At 38.2% G+C, this 22454-nt stretch overlaps 1 protein-coding gene across 1 annotated transcript; it reads right to left on the bottom strand.

The window, feature by feature from the left end:
* Positions 1 to 402: 402 nt before the first annotated feature.
* map4k2 (mitogen-activated protein kinase kinase kinase kinase 2) lies at positions 403 to 22189 on the bottom strand. Its single transcript, XM_084405560.1, has 32 exons — positions 21679 to 22189; positions 18354 to 18411; positions 17801 to 17891; positions 17407 to 17471; positions 16996 to 17051; positions 16855 to 16902; positions 16212 to 16254; positions 16027 to 16099; positions 14790 to 14921; positions 14633 to 14695; positions 14459 to 14540; positions 10058 to 10165; positions 9649 to 9727; positions 7971 to 8029; positions 7816 to 7862; positions 7684 to 7722; positions 7102 to 7135; positions 6849 to 7008; positions 6599 to 6768; positions 5487 to 5528; positions 5174 to 5258; positions 4965 to 5044; positions 4802 to 4862; positions 3189 to 3312; positions 3046 to 3104; positions 2777 to 2880; positions 1655 to 1826; positions 1450 to 1518; positions 1279 to 1365; positions 1125 to 1195; positions 942 to 997; positions 403 to 823 (listed from the first exon to the last, which is right to left on the bottom strand). Exons 1-32 carry the CDS (start codon positions 21769 to 21771, stop codon positions 736 to 738), a joined length of 2598 nt encoding a protein of 865 aa, XP_084261686.1. The 5' UTR covers positions 21772 to 22189; the 3' UTR covers positions 403 to 735.
* Positions 22190 to 22454: the final 265 nt, after the last annotated feature.

The following is a 22454-nucleotide window of genomic DNA, read 5'->3' as shown; positions in this document are numbered from 1 at the left end:
ACAAACATGTGGTTGAGCAACTGTAGTCACTTGGACTATTTTAACGATGTCTTTACTAACTTTTCTGGGCCGGCAAGTTTCGGTCCCTTAGAAGCCTATGGGGGAGTGAGCCAACTCTCAGATTTTATCAAAAATATCTTAATTTGTGTTCCGAAGATGAACGAAAGTCTAACGTGGTTGGAACAACATGAGGTTGAGTAATTACTGGCAGAATTTTAAATTTTGGGTGAACTAACCCTTTAAAAGGGATAGTTCACCCAAAAATGAAAATTACTCACCCTCATGTCGTTCCAAACCCGTAAGACTTTCGTTTTATTAAAATTAAAATGTCAAAATAGCATTAAATGGTAGGCTACAGACCAAACAATACTCAGATGAATCAACATGTGGCGTCTAGTACAGTTTGGTTTCACTTTATCAGTTTATTAGTAGTTATCACAATCCTTCCATCACAATTATCACATGATCTTTTTAATTTAAATACAGTTGTTTAATCCAGGTAATTTCAGAGTTCATGGACAACAGTGACAAAAACACATGTAGATGGACACACAAAAGCCAAAAAACAAGGCATTCCTTCTGTATCTTCACAATCTGTACCAGTGAGATCGACTGAAGGACCGCATTCAAACACACACAAGGCAGGTGCACAGTTCTTAAAGTCTCTGTATTACCATGCATTTTGACATCTTTTTGTGATGCATGTTATTTACAGGTTCTGTCCACCGGCTTTCCTCAGTAGCTGCTCTCGTGACCGGTCAAAATGTATAAATTGTTAGTGGCTGAAGGGTTTTCCGTCGGAGTGCTTTGTAAAACGATGTCTCTGTAAACCAAGATTTGAGAAAAATATGTAAGCAAAGGCATCCACAAGAACAAAATCAGATGTTTATTCAAGTTAAAAGGAAAAACTAAGAGAGGAAGTGGAAGACGAGAGTCAATACCTGTGCGTGCCTAAAACTTTGAACACTCGGCTTTCGTCTGTGATTTCCTGTGTTATCTAAGATGAAACATGATGATGGCTTTAAATTCTCTGACTATCTTTAGTCCACAGAAAATGTATCAACTATTAAAATGCGCAAATTGTGACGATTTGTATTGATACACAACACATCATAACACTTTACCTCGCAGTTGTGCAGACTCCGTCCTTTAAGCCCATGTTTCCAGAAAGCTAAAACACTTTCTTCTAAACAAACTGTTGAAAAATAACACATTAAAGCTTATGCCATTTGTTTATAATATTGTAATAAATTAAAAAAAATCCTAAAGTCTTTGTACCTAAAGTCTCAATAGAGAAGTCAAAATCCAGATCGGATACTAACTCCTTGCTGGGAACACCCTGCATATTGACAATCTTCACTGTTTCTAGAAGATGACAGCAGTATTTAGTTTACAATACAAGTATCAGTGTATGCTTTAATAGTTTATTCACATATAAATCATACATACTTTCCAGTGCAATTAAAACTGTGTCTCTGTCCAACTGTGTCACTTGTACAGCTTTTATTGTATCACTGTCTAAGGAAAGACACAAAGTTCACACATTCACACACCTGTCAACACACACAAGAAGACAAACAGGCCCGTACGAAATATGCATGTTTTTCATATTTCCTTTGCTGATTTCATGCAAGACCAGCAGTCACTCGCTAACCTGGCTGAGGGTTTGGCATGCCATTCAGATGTATAATGTCAAACTTTAGCTGGCACTCATTTTGCTGTTCGGGACTTTCCTGGACGCCCACACAGAGCTGAGGAAGCTCATCTGTCATTAACACCAGCAGCTCAAAGATGGGCAATGGGTCTGGCAGGGGTACGGCAATGTGCTACAATTAGAAAAAAAGTGAGAAGAAAGGGGAATGCAATGAGAGAATGACTATCAGAAGTTATGTTACAAGATGTTACATGTTTATTTCGTATTGTTTTACTATATCATAACTGTAAATTCAACTTCAACATAACCAAGTTCATTTATAATTGTATATGCAAGTAAATCTATTTAAGCCTGAAATGCAAAATGGAACCGTTTATTAAACCTTAAACAATCAAAAAAGGAGTTTGTTGAGTATTTTATTTATCAGGCTTTTATGGCTTACATAGTATAGCGAGAGTATACAGAGCTAATTCTCAAAGAGGAAAACACACTTGTTTAATTTAGAGGCCCAAACTGACCAAAAATATGCAATTTGGTGCAGATGCTTATATTTTTATGAATTAAAGTAAGATTTAATTCTGATAGCTTGTAATATAAATCAATTAAATCTTTATAACAATATAGCAGATAACACACCGTCACTATATCTCTCAAAAATGTCTTAGTAAGATGATATTTGAATGCTTGGTTTTATCTGCAGTTTTAAATGGAGGCAAAACATATAAAGCAATGCAATACAATGATGGCAATACAAAAAATGTTTTTGATACTCACATTTTACCATATTTTTTCTAAAAATTATGTCAGAAATTACCAAAAAGTGGAATCAGTTTAGTGCTCATCTTGAACTATTACTAACAATTTAAAATGTATTCTTGCATAAAAATCTGTAAAGATTCCACAGCAAAAAGACGCAAGTACCAGGACCTGAAGGTGGACAGTTTTAGAATTACACTAAAGGGGCTTTTACTTGCTAAAATATAAACCATTCATCAGAAGTCAGAAGGCATGTGGAGGTTTGTGTACAACTGGTTTTGCAAAGTTATGATGTTGATAATTTAGAGGCCTTAGATATTAGTGTATCAATTTTTTATAAAAGCTTTGTAGGGTTAAGATTATTACCTTCAGGTGCATGAACTTCTGCAGCGGTTCATACCACAACAGCAGAACAAGTCCAGAGGGAACGGCAGCGCATAAGAACGTGCTGTCTGTGTATGGGTTACGAGCTAAGGAAGAAAAATCAAGAAGTGCATTTGAGATTCATGACCTGTCCTCATCATCATTCAGGTTTTTTCCATCTCAGCCAATTACAGGAGGTCAGCGAATACAGGCATCAGTATTTAATGAACAAATATTGATCCAGTCAGTGTGAGGCAGAAAATGGCTCTCACCCACACTGCACTTTCGACAGCCCTTAGTGTCTGGGATCTTCACTGACACAGCAAACTTCCTGTGAAAAGATTATTTTGAGTTCCAAATAAACAACATAAGCTGAATCATTAAACTAAAGATGTCAGTCTTCGGTTTATGTGACCTGTGGATGATCCGTTCTGTGAACCGGTTGGTGCCGAGGGACAAGTGACCCTGTTTCCTCTGCAAGTGCCCTCGCTGCTCAAACAGAGCCGTCAGTCGATGAGAGTAGAGTTGAGAGGACTTACCTAACAATAGAATAGAATAGAATAGAAATTTAAAGACTATGGAGGTATACATTAACTTTTAAAACAAACATTTCTATTAAAATGTTGTCTTCAGTCTTTAGTCGAGTGGATGTTCAATGTCATTGATTTCAGTGCTAGAGGTAACGCATGACCAGTAACACAAGTTACGTAATCAGATTTGAATCTTTTTTCAAGTAACTTTCGTTTGAGCTGTGCCCTCTACTGTACAGATGTGAAATTGCATTTCCTTCAGCCTGAGGTTTAAAGGCACACTATGCAGTTTCCGCTTTTCTCAAACAGCGACCCCTAGAGTCTCTGTTGAGTACTTGTATTCAACGTTAGTAGTAGAGCCGTCTCTGCACTCTTCCGACCGTGCTTTCTTCGTTTTCTTCGTCGACTCTGCCATGATTCACGTCTGAAACGCGTGCTAGTGTCTTCCATTGAGGCTGCTTCATATGTTGTTGATGTATGTGACATCGTGCCATAAAGGAAGTCGTGATTCTCGCGAGATTTGTCGGGGCGCCACCTCTCAAACCTGTACTGCTGGTTTTGCCCGCTTTGCAATCGGGATGATTCGCCCTAATACGAGTTCGTTTACCATCGAAATGATTTCAAAGCTGTTAAGGTACAAATCTTGCAAAGTGTACCTTTAATCTTTGCGCTTATGGGGCCCTATTTTAACAATCTAAGCACATGGTCTAAAGCGCAGTGCGCAAGAGCACTTAGGGCGTGTCCGAATCCACTTTTGCTAGTTTAACGATGGTAAGAATTGTCAGCGCGCCCGGCGCATGATTTAAAAGGGTTGTCCCTATTCTCTCAATGAGTAATGGGTGTGTTTTGGGCGTAATGTGCAATAAACCAATCAGAGTGTCATTTCCCATTCCCTTTAATAGCCAGTTGCGCTCGCGCCATGGTGGATTCGCTATTTACATGGCGGAATTTGCCAGCGGAAAATCTGAACGCTTTTCTAGCGAGGAAACGGATCTGCTCGTGCGCGAGGTAAAAGCACGCAAGCAGACCATCTACGGGACAAAGTGTACGGGCGTTGTGGACCCGCCTATAGGTGCACATTACTAACGCGCTCTTTAAATAACAAAAAATGATTGCACCATTGACTTTAGACCAGGTTTCAGTTGGTCAATGGCACAGTCTATTTCAGTTGCCTCAAAATAGCAACGCGCAAACAATGCGCCTGAACACAAAAGTCATGTAACACATTACTTTCCTTAAAAAGTAACTTAATTAGTTACTTTTTTAGGGAGTAAGGCGATATTGTAACACATTACTTTTAAAAGTAAAATAGATAATGGCAATATGGTTTTAAGATATTTGGCAAAAAAAAATTAGTGACTAAGGAAGTGAAAATTCGTAGAAATTTTTGAAACGCAAAATGAACACAGTTTGTAATTTCTAATACTGGATGGCTGTTACTGCTATCACATCACAACTTTAGAAACCTCAACCATATAATTATAAAAATGATACGTACCAGAGATGGACATTAGGACATTGTTCATGACATAAAGCCACGTACATCTCTGTGGAAGCAACTGCGGTGGAAATCAGGAGGTAAAAACATATTAACCATTACAAATTAGATGTTTCTTTTGGGTCAAACACTAAATCATGGTGTTGTCATACACAGCAGTAACCTTTTCTAAGGTGTCTTCATGCAGCTCATTCAAGTTAAGGATGTAGACACCCTCCTCTGCCCCCAGAATTAAATACTGATCTATGGGGAAATGATTGAGAAACACAATAATATTCTGATTCTGTATTACTGACACTGAAAAGCTTTTCAACTTATATTTAAATTAGATTGTATTTTCATTGAAGTAATAAGATAGACAAAAATATGTACCTCTGGTTTTAGGCAAAACCCATGTCTCTGCACAGTGAATTTTCAGTGGACATCCATTAAAGACTTTGCTAAAACAGGCCCCCATCTATGCAACATGAAGTGTCACAATTTTTCGTAAATACATCAGACGTGAAACATGTAACTTTTTCCTTAAGATACATTCTGTATCTTCAGACATATAGATACCAGGCCTAGAAGTGCATTAATGACAAACTAGTCATTAATTATGTATTATTATGTGTTTTGTCACACTGAAATTTAGCAATAGCAAGGTTTAACGCATTTAAAAGGTGGATTAGGTGGTTAAACTTACATAGACTTGGGGAGTGGGAGGAAGTCCGTGAGAATCGGCTCTCTATGAATTAAAGGTTAAAATAACAAGGAACAGCTTCTGAATGATCACTTTTAGTCTGTCAGTAATACTTTTAGTGACTCAACAAAAAATAAAAACATACACAATGTGTTTTTGAGCTTTGTCCATGGTGCTGAAACATCTAGCATTACATTAACACAATAATGTGCAAGACCTGATGGGGGATCCAATGGACCTAGTGGGTCTAAAGTCTAGTGGGGCTACATGCCCACCAAATTTCATGTTCCCCGGTGTTTCGGTGTCCCTGGTATCGTTGACGAAAAAATTCAGTAGATGACAAAAAAAAAAAAAAAAAACTTTGACAATCGATTATGGGCTAGGTTGATGTGGGCCCTTAAGAGCAACATACCATACAAATTTCTTCATCCTCGGTGCCACGGTTCAGGTAGTTATTTAGGAAAAACTGCATTTTTTGGGTTTGGGGGGGCCCAGCGCGGGGGGGAGTGGCCCCCGGGGACCAAACGAAATTTTTCCATAAAAGTCTAGTAGTAATTTTTCCATAAAAGTCTCACCAAATTTCATGTTCCCCGGTGTTTCGGTGTCCCTGGTATCGTTGACGAAAAATTCAGTAGATGACAAAAAAAAAAAAAAAAAAAACCTTTGACAATCCCTATATGACCGCTTTCGCTAGCTACGCTAGCGGCGGTCATAATAAATAATGGCGCAAATACCACTAAACTGGCAACTGCAAACCTCAGTAAATCACGTTGATTTAGGATGATTTATTTAAATACTCTTTGCCTATAAATTTAGCAGTCTGATCGGGAATGTCCTACAAATGCATATGCAAAATATCTGTGTCTTTAGTAAAACCTGACAGTTTTTTATGCCAAAAGCATTTGCATTGGCGCAAGCTGTAACTAAATATGGCCCTAGTTGAGATAAAAGACTGTATGAAGAATGTATGTGAAATCAGTTCTTCGTGTCCGACATTGTGATTGATAAATGATATATAAGGAAATGAATGTAGCTGAGACATATTAAAATATAAGCATATAAGCACACATTAGTGTAAGTCTGTTATTTGTAACATTCAACATTTTATGACTCACAGAGTCCTCGGTTTTCTTCCTCATGGTGCTCCACTCCGGGGAGAGAGCCGTGTCTCTGCTGAGAGTCCTTGTAAGAGTCCTCTGTTGTTCCTGCGTATATTTACTGTCAGGAACACAAGGGTCACTGGACCACTGCCGCACATCTTGACTAGCTGAACACCTCAACAGCACTGACAAAACACAAAGAGAGAAATCTTTTAATACTGACGGTGAATTTCTCCAAGTATCTTGTATGTGTGGATGGTAATACCTGGTTTTGGACTTAATACAGTTTCAGGGCATAGAGTAGCACTAGGTCGCAGTGTAAGGTCCTTGTCCTCCAGATCAGAGTCTAAAGAGCTCATGGGAGGAAGTGATGTCGTAGCAGAGACGGGCGGTGGGCTGAACAGTCCACTTTTCCTCTTACTCCACTGTAAAACATCAGAAACCATTTACATCCTAACAGAAATTTTCATAGAATTATAAATTAATCATTGACACATGCAGTTTCTCAAATTCCATACCTCAAAAGACGAGAGTCTTTTTACTGTCAAACTCCTGAAAGAGAGAGATCTGTCACATACATATACACACACAGTGCAAATTATGCATGTCAACTCCAAAAAAAAAACATGGACTAACATAATAGAAACCAAAGAGAATATATAATAAAAGATAAAAAAAATAAAACTAAGGTAACACTTTACAATATGGTTTAATTTATTTTTCTTAGTTAATGTTGATCTCAACATTTACTAATACATTTTTAAGATCAAAAGTTGGATCTGTTAACATTAGTTAATGCACTGTGAAGTACCCGGAACATTTTTATTAACTAACATTAACAAAGATTAATAAATGCTGCAATAATATATTGCTTAATGTTAGCTCATCTTAGTTAATGCATTAACTAATGTTAACAGATGAGACTTAATTGTAAAGTGTTACCCAAATGATAATAACTGTAATTAAAGGGAAAACCGAAAATATTATACTTATAAAATACACATGATATCTAGTAACAAAATTCGAATAATCAATTCATGAAACAGTGCATTTTTATTTGCGACTCCACAAGATGGAGCCAGAACATAAGCGTGTCTCACCTCTGCTGTAACTCTTCCTCTACACTTTCCAAAAGACCCCTGCAGCAATGAATTCAGTTCAAATGAAAGGTTATACAAATTGTGTAAAACCATAATGCAATTATAAGTCAGTTTCAATCAATTAACACTTACGGTGACTCTGGTTCATCTCCAGATATGCTCCAATCATCACATGATCCCTAAGATAAACATAATTAATTTTTTGTCTGAGCGATGACCATAAATGGTGACACAGAATACTCTATGAAGTGTGTGGTTTGTGTCTATGTGAGAACAATAAAACTGACCAGGTCAGGATAGGGTTCAGTCTCTTTCCTCCTGGGAGGGGTAAACTTCACCTGGTCAACTGAAACAAACAAACATACACATTACTCACTTAAATACATCATTTACATATTTTTACTACCTTTCAAAAGTTTAGGATCCGTAAGACTTGTTTTGAAAGGAGTGTCTTATGCTCACGAAGGCTTGGCGTTTCCATCCAGCATTTTTTCATGCAATATCAGAAAATATTCATAAAAAATAGGTGGATGGAAACTCTGTCTGTTTGGTTTGTCTGTCTGTGAATGCTGTAATCTTACAGTCAAGATGTGTGACAATGGATTCTCAGTAATCATGGCATCGACTTGCCAAACGATAACACACACACACACACGCATCGCACTCTCCGCTTCGTCTTGAATGTGACCACTGGATCCAGTTCACACAAGTGAGTGTGTGAGGGGGATGGAGATGGACATGCCATAGATGTGTGCTAAACAGTACCAGCTCTATGAGTTGTGTGCCTATTGACATCACTGAAGCTATGCTCAATAGCAGCCTTGTTAAAGCAGCTACACATCCATACATTCAACTTTCTAATCATGCACACGCTGCAATGAAAATAGACATGGCACTGACTTTGGAGTGGCAGTGAACTTCAGAAAATGAAGTGATAAAAAAATGGCAATCATAAAACACATTAAACATTAAAGAAAAATAGAAATATGTTCATTACTACATTCATTCTACATACATATATACTACACACACACACACATACACACATATATATATATATATATATATATATACAGTATATATATATATGAAGAGTTCAGATGCAAAAGCCTCTAAGTGCCATCTGAAATTTTCTTCTAGAATGAACATTTTTATCAAGCTCGTATATTTAAGTTCAGTAAGTTCACTTTAATGGCAATGAAAATTACCTATTAATTGTCATTTAAGTGAAATTACTGAACTTAAATATACGAGCTTGATAAAAATTATCATTCTAGAAGAAAATTTCAGATGGCACTTAGAGGCTTTTGCATCTGAACTCTTCATATATATATATATATATATATATATATATTAGAACCTTTTAGGGGTTCTCATCATGGGATCATTTTAAGGATTTGATTTATTTAAAATTTGAATGAAATTTCAGAAATTTCAGGCCCGTAACATACTTTATCAGTAGAAAAAAAAATAACCCATTTAACATGAAAGTATTATACACTTAAGACATTTTCTTTATATTTTCCTAACCTTTTTGGCATAAAGGGATCTTTAAAGTTAAGTCAAGAACCCTAGGATTCTATATAGAACCCCATTGAATCTAATGTAATCACTGAAGATAATGCAAAGTATAACAGTATATAGTATAGTACATAATACAAATTTAATGATAACAATTAGGATAGATAGATAGATAGATAGATAGATAGATAGATAGATAGATAGATAGATAGATAGATAGATAGATAGATAGATAGATAGATAGATAGATAGATAGATAGATAGATAGAGACTGTATATACAGTATATATACACACTATTAATTGACAAGGCTGCCAGTAGATTTTGCACACTAGGAATAATTAGACACAACTATAAGCTGATAAATGTTAAAAAAAAAATCTATAAAATATTACAAATAATATAAAAAATGTATGGTAACTGAAGTGTGTGTTTTGAACTTACACTGTTCTTCAGACAAACTCCTCTCCACTGGCATATGTTTCCCTTTAGACTGGATTTTATCCGGGGCTGTGTCATTTGCCTTTAACACACACAAATATTGCTGCTACAAATATTTGTACACTTTGACAAACTGAACTCTGACATGCACTTTTGAAAAAGAAAAAGAAAAATCATCTTATCCAAGAAAAAAATACTTTTAAGTAAGGCTTAAAAGCTCATGAAGGCTTTTTAGGAAATTCTGTCTTGCTTAATGATTTATGATAAAATTAAATCAACTGCCATAAACAAACTTTCAGAACGATTCTGTGTTCATGTCATGTCAGAATTACCATAGGCCTAATTATGCATAAGGAGCATAAGAAGTTTAGTATAAAAATTATGCATTTCTGAGCCAGAGGACACCTCTCACCTCTTCATTCTCCTCAGGACTGGAGGGATGGTGGAGGTCTGGGTTATTTGACATGTCCAGTAGCTCAATCATCAATTTTCTGGTCAGTAACTGTGTTACAAACGGGTGCTGGGGAGAGAGAAAGCAACATTGATCAACTTTTCTAGAAATATAAAATTTAATAGAACTATTGTACAATTATGATTTTTCTTGAATGATCGATACTGATCCATATTTTATCATAGCTTATATTCTTAGATCTGTTATGTCTAAGCTCTGCTCACTATCAATTTTAACTGGATTAATAAAAAGTAATGACTCAAATCATTTCAATTATAAATATTGATGTTATATAAATAGTGATATCATAATATTTAAATATTTTATATAAAATTATTAACGGCTTTATAATATTATTTTTTCAAATCTGGGGTTGCTTATTTTATGACGAGTTGTCTTTCTAGTGATATCTGGCAACATTGCAAGAATCCTGAAAAAAATTGATCACGGTTTCCACAAAAATATTAACTGCAGCACAACTGATTTCAACATTGTCAATAATAAGAATAGCTACTGTCTGTCAACATGAAAGAATTAGGTATTTACCCCACAATTTGAACTATGATTGCGTTGTATTTTGTTGTAGGCTCAAAGGAAATTTAACAGAACTTAACAGAAAATGTGCTGGTAGTTCCTTTTCTGTTTTTGTACTGTTTATTTTTGTTGAAGCATGTGACACTGAAGACTGGAGAAATGATGCTGAAAATCAGCTTTGCCATCAAAGGAATAAATTACATTTTAAAATATGCTAAAATAGAAAACAGTTAATTTAAATTGTAATAATATTTTCCAATATTACTATTTTGTATTTTGATCAAATTAATGCAGTCCTGGGGAGCATAAGAGACTTCATTCAAAAACGTCTCAGTTACGTATGTAACCCTCGTTCCCTGAAGGAGGGAACGGAGACGTAGTCGACTGATTGGGGATCACGCTTAGGGAGCCTGTCATCTTCGAGTATTGTAAAAACGAGCCAATGCACATTGGCGTGCATGAATTGCATCACACGCTCCGCCCCGCAGCGCGGGAATAAATATGGAAGTGGATGCATGCACCAGTTGTTTTTCGCTGAGGAGCCGAGCGGAGCCCGGAGTCAGCGGTGGTCCAGCAATAGTGGCAACAGGACTACGTGTCTGCTCCCTCCTTCAGGGAATGAGGGTTACATACGTAATCAAGACTTTCCCTTTCAGTCGCTCACGTTCGACGTAGTCGATGTTACGACTGATTGGGATCCCTATTAAAACACCACTAGTGCTGCCACCTTCCAGTGCCTATAGACAAAAGCCTCCTGATCCCCCCGCATTATTGAGGTGGAGATGGAACAGGGATTAGGCCAGGAAAGTCACTGCTGTTCCACAAGACCTTTCAAGTTATCCTTTCGTTGGAAGGAATACGCTGTGGAAGCCACATCCTGCCCGTAGGGAGGTAATATGTGGAGAATAACACATATGGACTGGGTGAATTACCGGGTAGTACAACATATGGAATGTTACTGAGGTGGCTCAAGCCTATAACGGGGGGAGACGCAACCGGTCAGTGACAGCAGAGCAGGCTCTGCCAAGGGAAGACACTGGCTTGCCGCAGGGAGCTGTACCGTGGAAGAATACACATATGGGATCGCCGTAGGGATCATAACATATGGACCCAGCCTAGCACAGGTTCCACCAGTGCATACGAGTGTTAGGCCTGGCCTCGAATGGTGTGGAAGAACTCAACAGGGTTCGGCTAAAGGGGAACTCTACTGGAGCAAGAATGGCGCACGTATCCAGTCCCTAGGAGGGGAATGGCGCAGCAAGCCGACGCTTCGAACTGGGTTTACAGTGAAGCTGGCTTCATGTGAAGGGAGCCCACAGAAAGCAACCGGCTCAACACATAGGCTATTTTTTTACCGAATGTGCTGGTGTCGCCCAGCCCGCAGCTCTAAAAACATCTGTCAGCGAGGCACCCTGTGTCAACGCCCAGGAAAGAGCAAGATTCTCTCTTTGGAGAGGCTCACTACCCAGGTGGGCACGGTGCACCTTGGGTAAACACACCAAGATGATGGCAACCACTATGCAGTGGGCCAACCTCTACTTGGAAACAGCCTTCCCTTCTGCTGATCTCCGTAACAGACAAGCTGGTTGAGGCCCTGAGGCTTTGCATTCTGTCCTGTTATAACCGCAAGGAGTGGAATGGACAGAGTAAAGCCAGGGTGGGTCTGCCTCCACCGGGGCAGCGCTTGCAGGCTCACCACCTGGTTCTGTCTTAAGGGAGAGGTAGGAACCTTGGGCACATATCCAGGCCGGGAGCTCAGGATATTGTGAGAGTTGGCAGTTCGTGAGAGTTGGCCTGTCTGAATTCCAAGCACGATTCGTCGACCAAAAATGCGTGCAGGTCCCCTACCTTCTTGATAGAGGCAAGCAAGCAGGAGAACTGTTTCTTTAAAAACAGGATTATTAACTCAGCTGCCTGCAGTGACTCAAGGGGGGGTCTCTGAGTGCAGTAGCACCAGAGATAAGTCCCTAGAAGGTATAGAGGGGGCACAATGCGGATTCAGTCTCCTTGCTCCCCTCAGGAACCTGACGATCAAGTCATGCTTCCCCACGGATTTGCATCCACTGCATCATGATGTGCGTTAATATAAAGGCAACATACATTTTGAGGGCGGAGGGAGACAGCCATCTCATGACCCATCTTGCAGGAAAGAAAGCACAGAAGTGATCGAACTCCTTCGAGGGTCTTCTCAGTGAGAAGAACACCACTCAACGAACAAGTTCCACTTCAGGTCGTAAGCAAGCCCTTTTTTAATTTATTTTTTATAGGGTGCTCTCACAGAAGTGATGGTATCTACGATCATTTTGAGATAAATACCTGAACCTCCGCATCGAGACACGGAGTTTCCAGAGGTCTAGCGCGGGTGCCAACGGTGCCCTGTCCCTGAGATGTTTCAGAGGAAAGGGTCAGGAAGGGGCTGTCAAGAGGAGCGTAAGTTCGAGGGAACTAGGTCCAGTTGGGCCATTAAGGGGCAACTAGGAAGACCTGCTCCTTCTCCTTCCTGACTTAGCACTGTGTTGTGCAGAAAGGCTCACTGGGGAAATGCATCTTTGCGTAGGCCCCGGGGCCAGCTGTGTGCAATGGGACGAGTTCAGAGAGGCAAACAGATGTAACTGTGCGGAACAGAAAAATCCCAGAACAGCTGGACCGCCTGGGGATGGAGTCTCCACTCTCCTCGGCCACAGGCTGTTGTGAGGCCTCATCGGTGGCACATTTGAGTAGGCCGGAACTTAAAGTGGATGAAGCGACCTCAGAAGCTTCTGACTCCAAAGGAGGAGGTGGTGGGCGAGTTGCGACATGCGAGGGAAGCGCAGCGCAACGGTCGCTGTACTGAGCAGTACAGGCTTGCTGAGCAGCGGCATCAAGCAAGGTGTACTGCTAGCAACTCGAAGCATTGGATGCCAATGCAGTTGGAGGCTTCATGAGGTAGCGGTCCCGGACACAGTTGCATTGCGACAAGACCGCTCTACTGGAAGGATAGCCTCGTAACCCTTCGCCGCTCCTCCATCAAGGGTAGTGAGGGGGGAGGAACTACTAAGACGGTTTCTGGCAGAGAAAGGTGCCATCCACGACCTAGTTAGCTCCTCATGCACTTCAGGGAAGAAAGGTACTGGGGCGGCAGGCTGAGAACCAGCCCGGCCCGCCCCGAGAAACCAATCATCCAACTGAGACAGTTCAGGACACAGTGGAGGATTCCAGACGAGCCCTACCACCTCGGCGGCCCTTTTCAGCATAGCTGCCATCTCTGGATCTGGCTCCTCCCAGAGGGAGGCAGCGGAGCAGAGTCGTCATCTCCAGAGGCCAGCTCTCCCTCCAATGCTGCGATGGACATCCTGTCCTCTGGAGGGGCGCCGAACGAAACGGTTGTTTGGCTCAGAAGAAAGACTAGAGCGGGGCATGGGAGTGGGGACTTCACCTTCGCGAACGATGGCGAGTCTCGGTCTCAACACCGAGATGGACTTCCAAAAGAACACAGACACACTCGCTCGTTGTAGAACAACACTCTTCAGAGACATCAAGCCACCAAACGACTCCGAAGCGAAAGACAACTGGTGCGTGCATCCACTTCCGTATTTATATCCACGCTGCGGGGCGGAGCGTGTGATGCAGTATTAGGCTCGTTTTTACAATATACTCGAAGATGACAGGCTCCCTAAATGTGATCCCAATCCAAAGGGAACATTATTTTAAAAAACACAATCCCTTGAGCCTTGAAAGCTTCAACCCGTCTTCTGATCACATTAGGAAAGTTGTTATATGTACATGATATTCAGCAGCAACGCAAACACAAATATTAACTTGGATTCTTGAGTTTGATTATTCTGTCACCTGGAGAAGAGTTTCTGCTGTCGGCCTCTTGCGAGGACTTTTGATCAAACACATCTTCACAAAGCTATGAAAACCTGCAGACCTGCAAAGACAAGGACACAAACCTCTCACAAATCATGTCAGCTACTCACAGTAAACATTGCACTTTTCTTTCTGTGAAGTTTTGAATCTCACCATTTGCTCTTGTCTTTTAGTTTGGGAGGCTGGAAGCTGCTCTTAGACATCAACATCAGAGCTCTACAACAGAAAAAATAAAACCTCAGTTCAAAACTGCTTCATGTTACCAGTGTATTTTCTGTTCTGGTAAATGATTTAGATGCGTCATTCTGACCGCATGGGATGAAGGTCAAACATAGGTGGCTGTAGCTCTGCCAGCTCTATGCCAGTGATCCCCACTGCCCAGATATCACACAGATGGTTATATCCACCCTTCTTTTCCACTGCAGCAACCTCAGGGGCCATCCTAACAAAATAAAGAAACATTTCCATTAGATGCATCATATCCTGCAGTCTGACTGAATTTCAGGGTAATATACAGAGTATCTATCTATCTATCCATCTATCTATCTATCTATCTATCTATCTATCTATCTATCTATCTATCTATCTATCTATCTATCTATCTATCTATCTATCTATCTATCTATCTATCTATCTATCTATCTATCTATCTATCTATCTATCTATCTGTATGTCTGTCTGTCTGTCTGCCTGTCCATACATTTAAAAGTTTGGAATTTGTAAGATTTTTTAAATGTTTTTGAACATAAGTCTCTTATGATCAACGAGGTTGCATTTATTTAATCTACAACATTTGTATTACAGTATTACAATTTAAAATAACTGTTTTCTATTTGAATATACTTTAAAATGTAATTTATTTATGTGATGCAAAGCTTTTCAGCATCATTACTCCAGACTTTAGTGTCACATGATCCTTCAGAAATCATTCTGATCGCTGGTTTGCTGCTCAAGAAACATGTTGAAAACAGCTTAATATTTTAGTGAAAAACAGGATACCTTTTTTTCCAGATTCTTTGTCGAATAACTTGAATAGAAAGCATGAAATATTTTTTTTTTATATAATGCTTTATATAATTTTTGTATAATGCTCTTTTTTTAATAGAGCATTATACATGTCTTTACTGTTACTTATCAACTCCTTTAAAAAATAATCTCACTGACCCCAAACTCTTGAACGGCAATATTATGTATTATTACGGCGATATTCTGTATCTACAGCAGAATTTTTGGACTAAAGAGATCCATTTAAAGGTATAGTTCACTAAAAAATTCTGTCATCATTTACACAGCCTGGAATCCATTTATCATAACCTAAGATGATCATAAAGATCATTGGTGCATATGCTTTTGGTGAATAGACCTGACCAGTACATAATTCAACATTTCTCCTTTTCTGTTATCATGGAAGAAAGAAATGAATACAGGTTTTTGAGTAAATTATACATTTTTGGGCAAACTATTCCTACACTAGCATTCATAAGAGATAGCATGCTAATTGCTTTAAAACAAGAAAATTCAGACAGTGAAAAATTCAGACGGCTCACCAGTAGGGAGTTCCTATGAAGGACTTCCTCTTGGCAACAGAGGCACTGATCTCAGCCGCAACCCCAAAATCAGCTACAGAGAGACAGAGAGAGAGAGAGAGAGAGAGAGAGAGAAACAGACTGATACAATCATCTAAAATGTGCAATGTGTACTTTAAGGTTCAATAACACATAAAATCACTTACCCAATTTGACATCTCCTCGATCGGTAAGAAGAATGTTAGCTCCCTAAATCAGAAAAGAGACTCATATTTTTATTTTACTATTTTGAAATCACCATACCCACTACTATTGTCACCAACACTACTGTTCAAAAGTTTGAGGTCAGAAAGATTTTTTTGTACAGAAATTAGTACTTTTATTCAGCGAGGATACATTAAATAGATCTAAAGAGACTGTAAATACTTAAAAAAAAATTACAATTCTATTTCAAATAAATGTTCCTTCGAACTTCCTATTCATCAAAGAATCCTGAAAAAATCCATCACGGTTTCCACAAAGATATTAAGCATTTATTATATTGTCAACATTGATAATAATAATAGGACAATATTTATTGAGCATCAAATCAGCATATTAGAATGGTTTCTGAAGGATCATGTGACACTGAAGACTGGAGTAATGATGCTGAAAATTCAGCTTTGCATCACAGGAATAAATTACATTTCAAAATATATATTTTTACTGTAATATATACTGCAATATTTTTGATCCAATAAATGCAGCCTTGGTAAGCAGAGATTATATCAAAAACATGAAAATAAAATCTTCCTGACCCCAAATCTTTGACCAGTAGTGTACATTTTGTCATAGAAATGCCTCATTCACCTTAATGTCTCTGTGTATTTTGCCTGTCTCATGGAGATGATTCAACCCCTGAGAAAGACAAGAACAGAAGTCTTCTCAAAACGAAGGGATGTATCATTGAGAAAGATTGAAAGATCTTTTTAAATAATTAATTAGCCTTACCTGGAGTGTTTCCCTGCAGATGTAAGCAATCTGTTTTTCCTTTAAAGGTCCAGTTACTGCAGAGGGCATATTATATTAACTCTCACAGTGGTTAAAGGCATATCAATAATAATAACAGTTGCCCATCATTATAAATAGTCTTAAATGCTTGCATAAGATACTAATGCCCAGTTTCACAGACAAGGCTTAAGCCCACCCAGACTAAAATGCATGTTTGAGCTGTTTTAACTGAAAGCAACTTTCACTGGCATATCTTAAAATATGTCAGTGCCATTATTTAGTCTCAAAATTCACACCAGTAATGTTTTTTTTTTTTTTTAAAGTGACTTGAATGTCATAATTGAACTAAGGCCTAGTCCTGGCTTATTCTAAGCCCTGTCTGTGAAGCCAGGCCTAATATTAAGGGTATACCTTGGTAAATATCCTGCAACGATCCTCCGCCACAGTATTCCATGCAAATCCACAATTTAGTATTCCTGAAAAAATGAACAGTTCAGTGCACAGTCCTTGCACACAAAACATTTTCAATAGATACATATGCACACACCCATAACCATGACAAGAATCTCATAAACATAATGAAAGCTTGTGAGTAGGAACGCACGCCTTGGAAATATAATTCAGGAATGCACAAGTCATCTAGAGCATGTGCTGACACGTGTCGGCAACTATTTATACAACCTATTCGGTGATTTGTGCTTCGTTTCTGATTGTGTAACTCATATAAAACATGTAGTGGAATGCACCTTTCTCTGCCCTGACAACTACTGGAGAAATACCAGGCAATGCGCAAACATTACTGTACCTGTGGTAAGTGCCATAATAGGCCACAATGTTCTTATGTTTGCATTCCTTCATCATTGTTATCTCCTGCTGGATGGAGGTGATGTCATCACCTGAAGCAGGAGAGAAAGAACGAGAGAAAGAGTGTAAACTGAACAAGTACTTGTCCATAATACATACTTGGACATAAAACAAAATATTTCAAGTATTTTACTCCAGAATGCAGCGATTGACAAATCAGGAACATATATAGAGAGCGGTGTAAAAATAACTTATATAATCAATCATTACTACTTCATGTGAGCCCGGTCATTTTAAAATAGTTTTACTAGTAAGTGTCTTGACAGGGAGGCTTTTGAGGACTATAATTATGTGTAAATATAGGGCTCATTATAATATAAATCCTTCATACAAGGAATCGATCCAATAAAGCCTCTGTAATTTTGAGGGATTTGTTAGAAACAGCACAAGCCTGTAAATGTTGTCTGTATGTTCTCTACAGTACACCACTGATACGTGAACATTTTCTATGCAAACCTATCCAAATGCGTATAACATTAAAACTACTCACACACCTGGATCCAGTTTAACAATTTTGATAGCAGCCATTTGTGAGCTCTTAATGTTTCTAGCCTGAAAGAAAAATGCATAATATTACACGAAGAACAGGAGAGTCAGATTGTACTTTGTCTTTTACAAAAATTTGAATAATAAATTTGATCATTTTGACTGTGAAATCAGAAGAGCCATTTCAACTGCTGTAAAACAGCCATTATATGTACATATGTATACAGACACATTTTATGTTAACTTTATATTAAGTCCATACACTGCCATTCAAATGTTTGGGGCCGGTAAGATTTTTTTTGTTTATGTTTATGAAAGAGATCTATTTTTCTCACCAAGGCTGCATTTATTTGATCAAAATAAACAGTAAAAGCAGTAATATTGTGAAATATTAATGCAATTTAAAATAATAAAATGTTATTTATTTCTGTGATGCAAAGCTGAATTTTCAGCATCATTACTCCAGTCTTCAGTGTCACATGATCCTTCAGAAATCATTCTAATCATTCTAAACCATGATCCATTTTTTCAGTATTCTTTAATGAATATAAAGTTCAAGAGAACAGCATTTATTTGATATAGAAATCGTTGTAACATTGTCACCTTTAATAAGTTTAATGCAGTTGGTAGAGTATATCTATAATTTTACTTACAGTTACAATTATTAACTATTACCTGAAGAAGAATTGTTTTATTGTAATCATTATTTATAAAATCAGTTTATTTAAAAGGAATTATTAGAACATTATTGTTTTTTTTATCATATGGAGACAATGTGCTATAGTGATTGTACTATAGTTCAGGTTCAGGGTTTTAGGTTTAAAAATGCATTCTAGCCATATTAAAATCACTGCAGTGTTTATATAATTATATCTTTTTGTTCTGGTTTTCAAATAAACATTTTACATTGTATGTGACTGAGCAAATGCAACACAGAGGTGAATAAAAGTGACTTTAAGGCCATGTTTACTTTGGTGAAATGTTTGGGATGCTGTAGAAAATCCAGGAACAGATCCAGCTCTCCTGGCAGGGATCTTAATGACAAATAGCCTAGTGTCAGTGGCAGCCTGCTGTGTCCTTCACTGTAACCTTGTTCTGTAACCATTGCCAAGACCTGATGTTCTTCAGACGATACTGTACCATTAGTTAATCACTCTTATGAGTGCAGTATCATACGGTCTAGATTCTATCAAGTTGCTATAAAAAACACTATCACCACTTGCCAAAGATTCATCAAATTATTAGCTATTATGCTTTTTTTTTTTTTTGTTACATTTTCAACTTTCTTTAGTGTGTGTTACACTAAATAATTAAATTAATTTTGCTGTTTGAGCATGAAAAAGGTCTGCAAAGCTACAAAGCACAAAGTCACTCCAGAAAGGGAGTTATTCTCTCTATCAGTGCGCACTGTTTCTGAACTCCCTGAAATGCCTCGTTTGGAGTCTTGAGTTTTCTTCCGGGAAACGAACACGTCACAAAATTCCTCATTTAAATAATTCCCACCAAAGGCTTACACAAAAAAAAAAAAAAAAAAAAAAGGCCTGGGTTGAGTTGCATTAGGAGTGTTGAAACTCACAGTTAAGGGGCGTGGCATTTCTGAAACATGCTCAAAGAGGTTGACCAATCACAGCACACTGATCCAGCCAACCAATCAGAGCACATTGTGCTTTTCAGAAGGAGGGGCTTCATAAAGAAAGGAACTAAACAGAGCGATACTGACAGACTGGGAAGAGAGGTGCTGCAAAAATAAGGTGTATTTGAACATTCAAGCATGTAAATCTATTCTAGTAGACCCCAAAAACAAAATCAAGACTTTGAAAAAGGGCATAATATTGTGTATATGAACCATCAAGGAACCAGGAAAATGAACCTCCATTTTTGCTTTGGCCTACTCATAAACATAACAAATCAGGCATTTCTGGACAAAACCTGGAACTTCACTGAGCTGCCTTCCTGTTGTTTTTCCTGGCATACCAGAGGACTTCCTGTCATGACTAAAGCGACAGTGCAACATTCTCTTAATGGTTTAACTGTACAACCTGAAATAACGCAGCCACAAACCAAGAACAATGGCTCAGCTTCGGTATCTGCCCACACTTTGGCCAAAAATCCCCAAAGCTTGTTATTTTTTATGTTGGCATAGTCAGACCTGACAAGTCCATCAAATGCAAAACAGACTGTTTTGTTCGATGGCAGCTGGTAATCCTCACCATGAAATATTTTTAGATCTTGAGAACTTTCTGACTCAAAGTTGAGAGGGCTGGAGGACACTAGAAAGGATTCTTTGTGCATTGTGTGATGGGCATTGTAAGGGTTGTTGGCTCACCCACTGAATTATGATAAAGTGGACTGTGTTAGGGATTGCAAGAGTGACACAATCTCCACATTACTTCAGCAAATATATAGGCCTATAAAAGAGACAGGAAACACATGTTTGCACTTTACAAACTTCTTGGAGAATAACACTACCACACCTGCGAGAGTCTTGGCTTTAAGGTCTAGATTTGTAACATTCCATTAATGTTGCGGTTGTGCTAGTAAGATCTATTTTAAGTCGAGTCAAATTTCTGAGCCAACCATATGCTATCCTTAAAATCACAAACTACTTTATATGGCATCTATTTTTTACCTATGCTTTTCTGTTTGGAAAGGGCTGTTTTGCATGTAGGATGATCATTGAAGACAGACTGACTTACGTTATAAGATATTTTGTTGAAAAGAATGACCTAGATGCCCTAACAAAGACATTTAGACATAGGCTAATAAAAATAAATAGTATGGGGACCAAGGTGCAACATTATGTCTGTGTTTAATGTGTTGGATGGAGTGTGTCTTTGCACACATTCTGTGAATACTATCACTTTAGAAAACTAAACAGTCCAGTCAGTCAAGTAATATCATGGCTCGGGTTCCTTGAAACATTCAGCATAAACAAGGACATTAACAACAAGTAAAAAAAAAAAAAAAAAAAAAATCTCAAATGTCAATCAGCAAGATTCCCCTTACAAAAACGTGCTGAGGCGGTACCATGGTACAATGAGGACATCAGATGGTATCTTGACAGATTTAACATGATGTGAAAAACCATATTCCTAGTATTTCCATGGCACTACCATAAAATATGTCTAACACAGCATGATACCATGTCCAAAGAAAGGTAATCCAATCCTTTTTGGTAGATTTGTGCTAGTAACCCAAAAGGCAAAAGGTTTGTGTTTTCACATCTTAACAATGAAGCATGCATTAAAACGTAGACGTTAGATTAAAGCTTAAAACACTTAGTGCAATTTTCAAATGATCACCCAAAAAAAAAAAAAACCGCTTCATTCTCACCTTAAAGACATCTCCATAGGTGCCGCTCCCGATCTGATGAATAATCTCATAATCATCCAAGGGATCCAAAAATGAAACTCCTATAGTATTCATGCCAGCAGATTTCTTTATGTTTCACTTATTCATGACAGCTGTCACACAGTTTGATGTGCAGTAAACTCATCTCATCCTGGTGCGCTTGTCATCAAAAGTGGTGAAAAAGAATGTCAATGATAAAACTGTAGGCTATAGATTTAATTACGTAATGTAATGCAAATATTATTGTTCACATCCAGTCTACCAGTAATCACTGACTTCGCCTTGTAATCTTTCTGCCTGTCCTTCTCACACTCGCGCACCCGTAGAGCAGAAATCCGTTCTTTGGAGTCGGATCTTTTAGATGAATCGATTCGCAAAACCGGATTGAACAATTCATTAACGAATTGGACTGAATATAGGTCCGAGCAGTTCTCGTTTTTGTCGAACATGTCCTATTTGCACTGAGGCGAGAACCATTATCAACACGAAGCCTTTATAGCCTACGATTTAGTTTTAATAAATAGCTTTGTATAAATCGTGCAAAAAAACTAGGGCCGGGACTCGATTAAAAAAATTAATCTAATTAATTAGAGGCTTTGTAATTAATTAATCGAAATTAATCGCATTTTAATTGCATATAAATTAGGGCTGTCAATCAATTAAAAATAATTGTGTTGAACATGTTATTGAAATAATGTTCAAATGTTCAAAGGGTGAGCATTGAAATAATTGTGCCTAGCAAATAATCAATACAATAC

Source organism: Rutilus rutilus, assembly GCF_951802725.1.
Source record: "Rutilus rutilus genome assembly, chromosome: 3".
Taxonomy (NCBI): Eukaryota; Metazoa; Chordata; class Actinopteri; order Cypriniformes; family Leuciscidae; genus Rutilus; species Rutilus rutilus.
The sequence above is the reverse complement of the archived record's forward strand: the minus strand, read 5'-3'. Positions and strand labels throughout refer to the sequence as shown.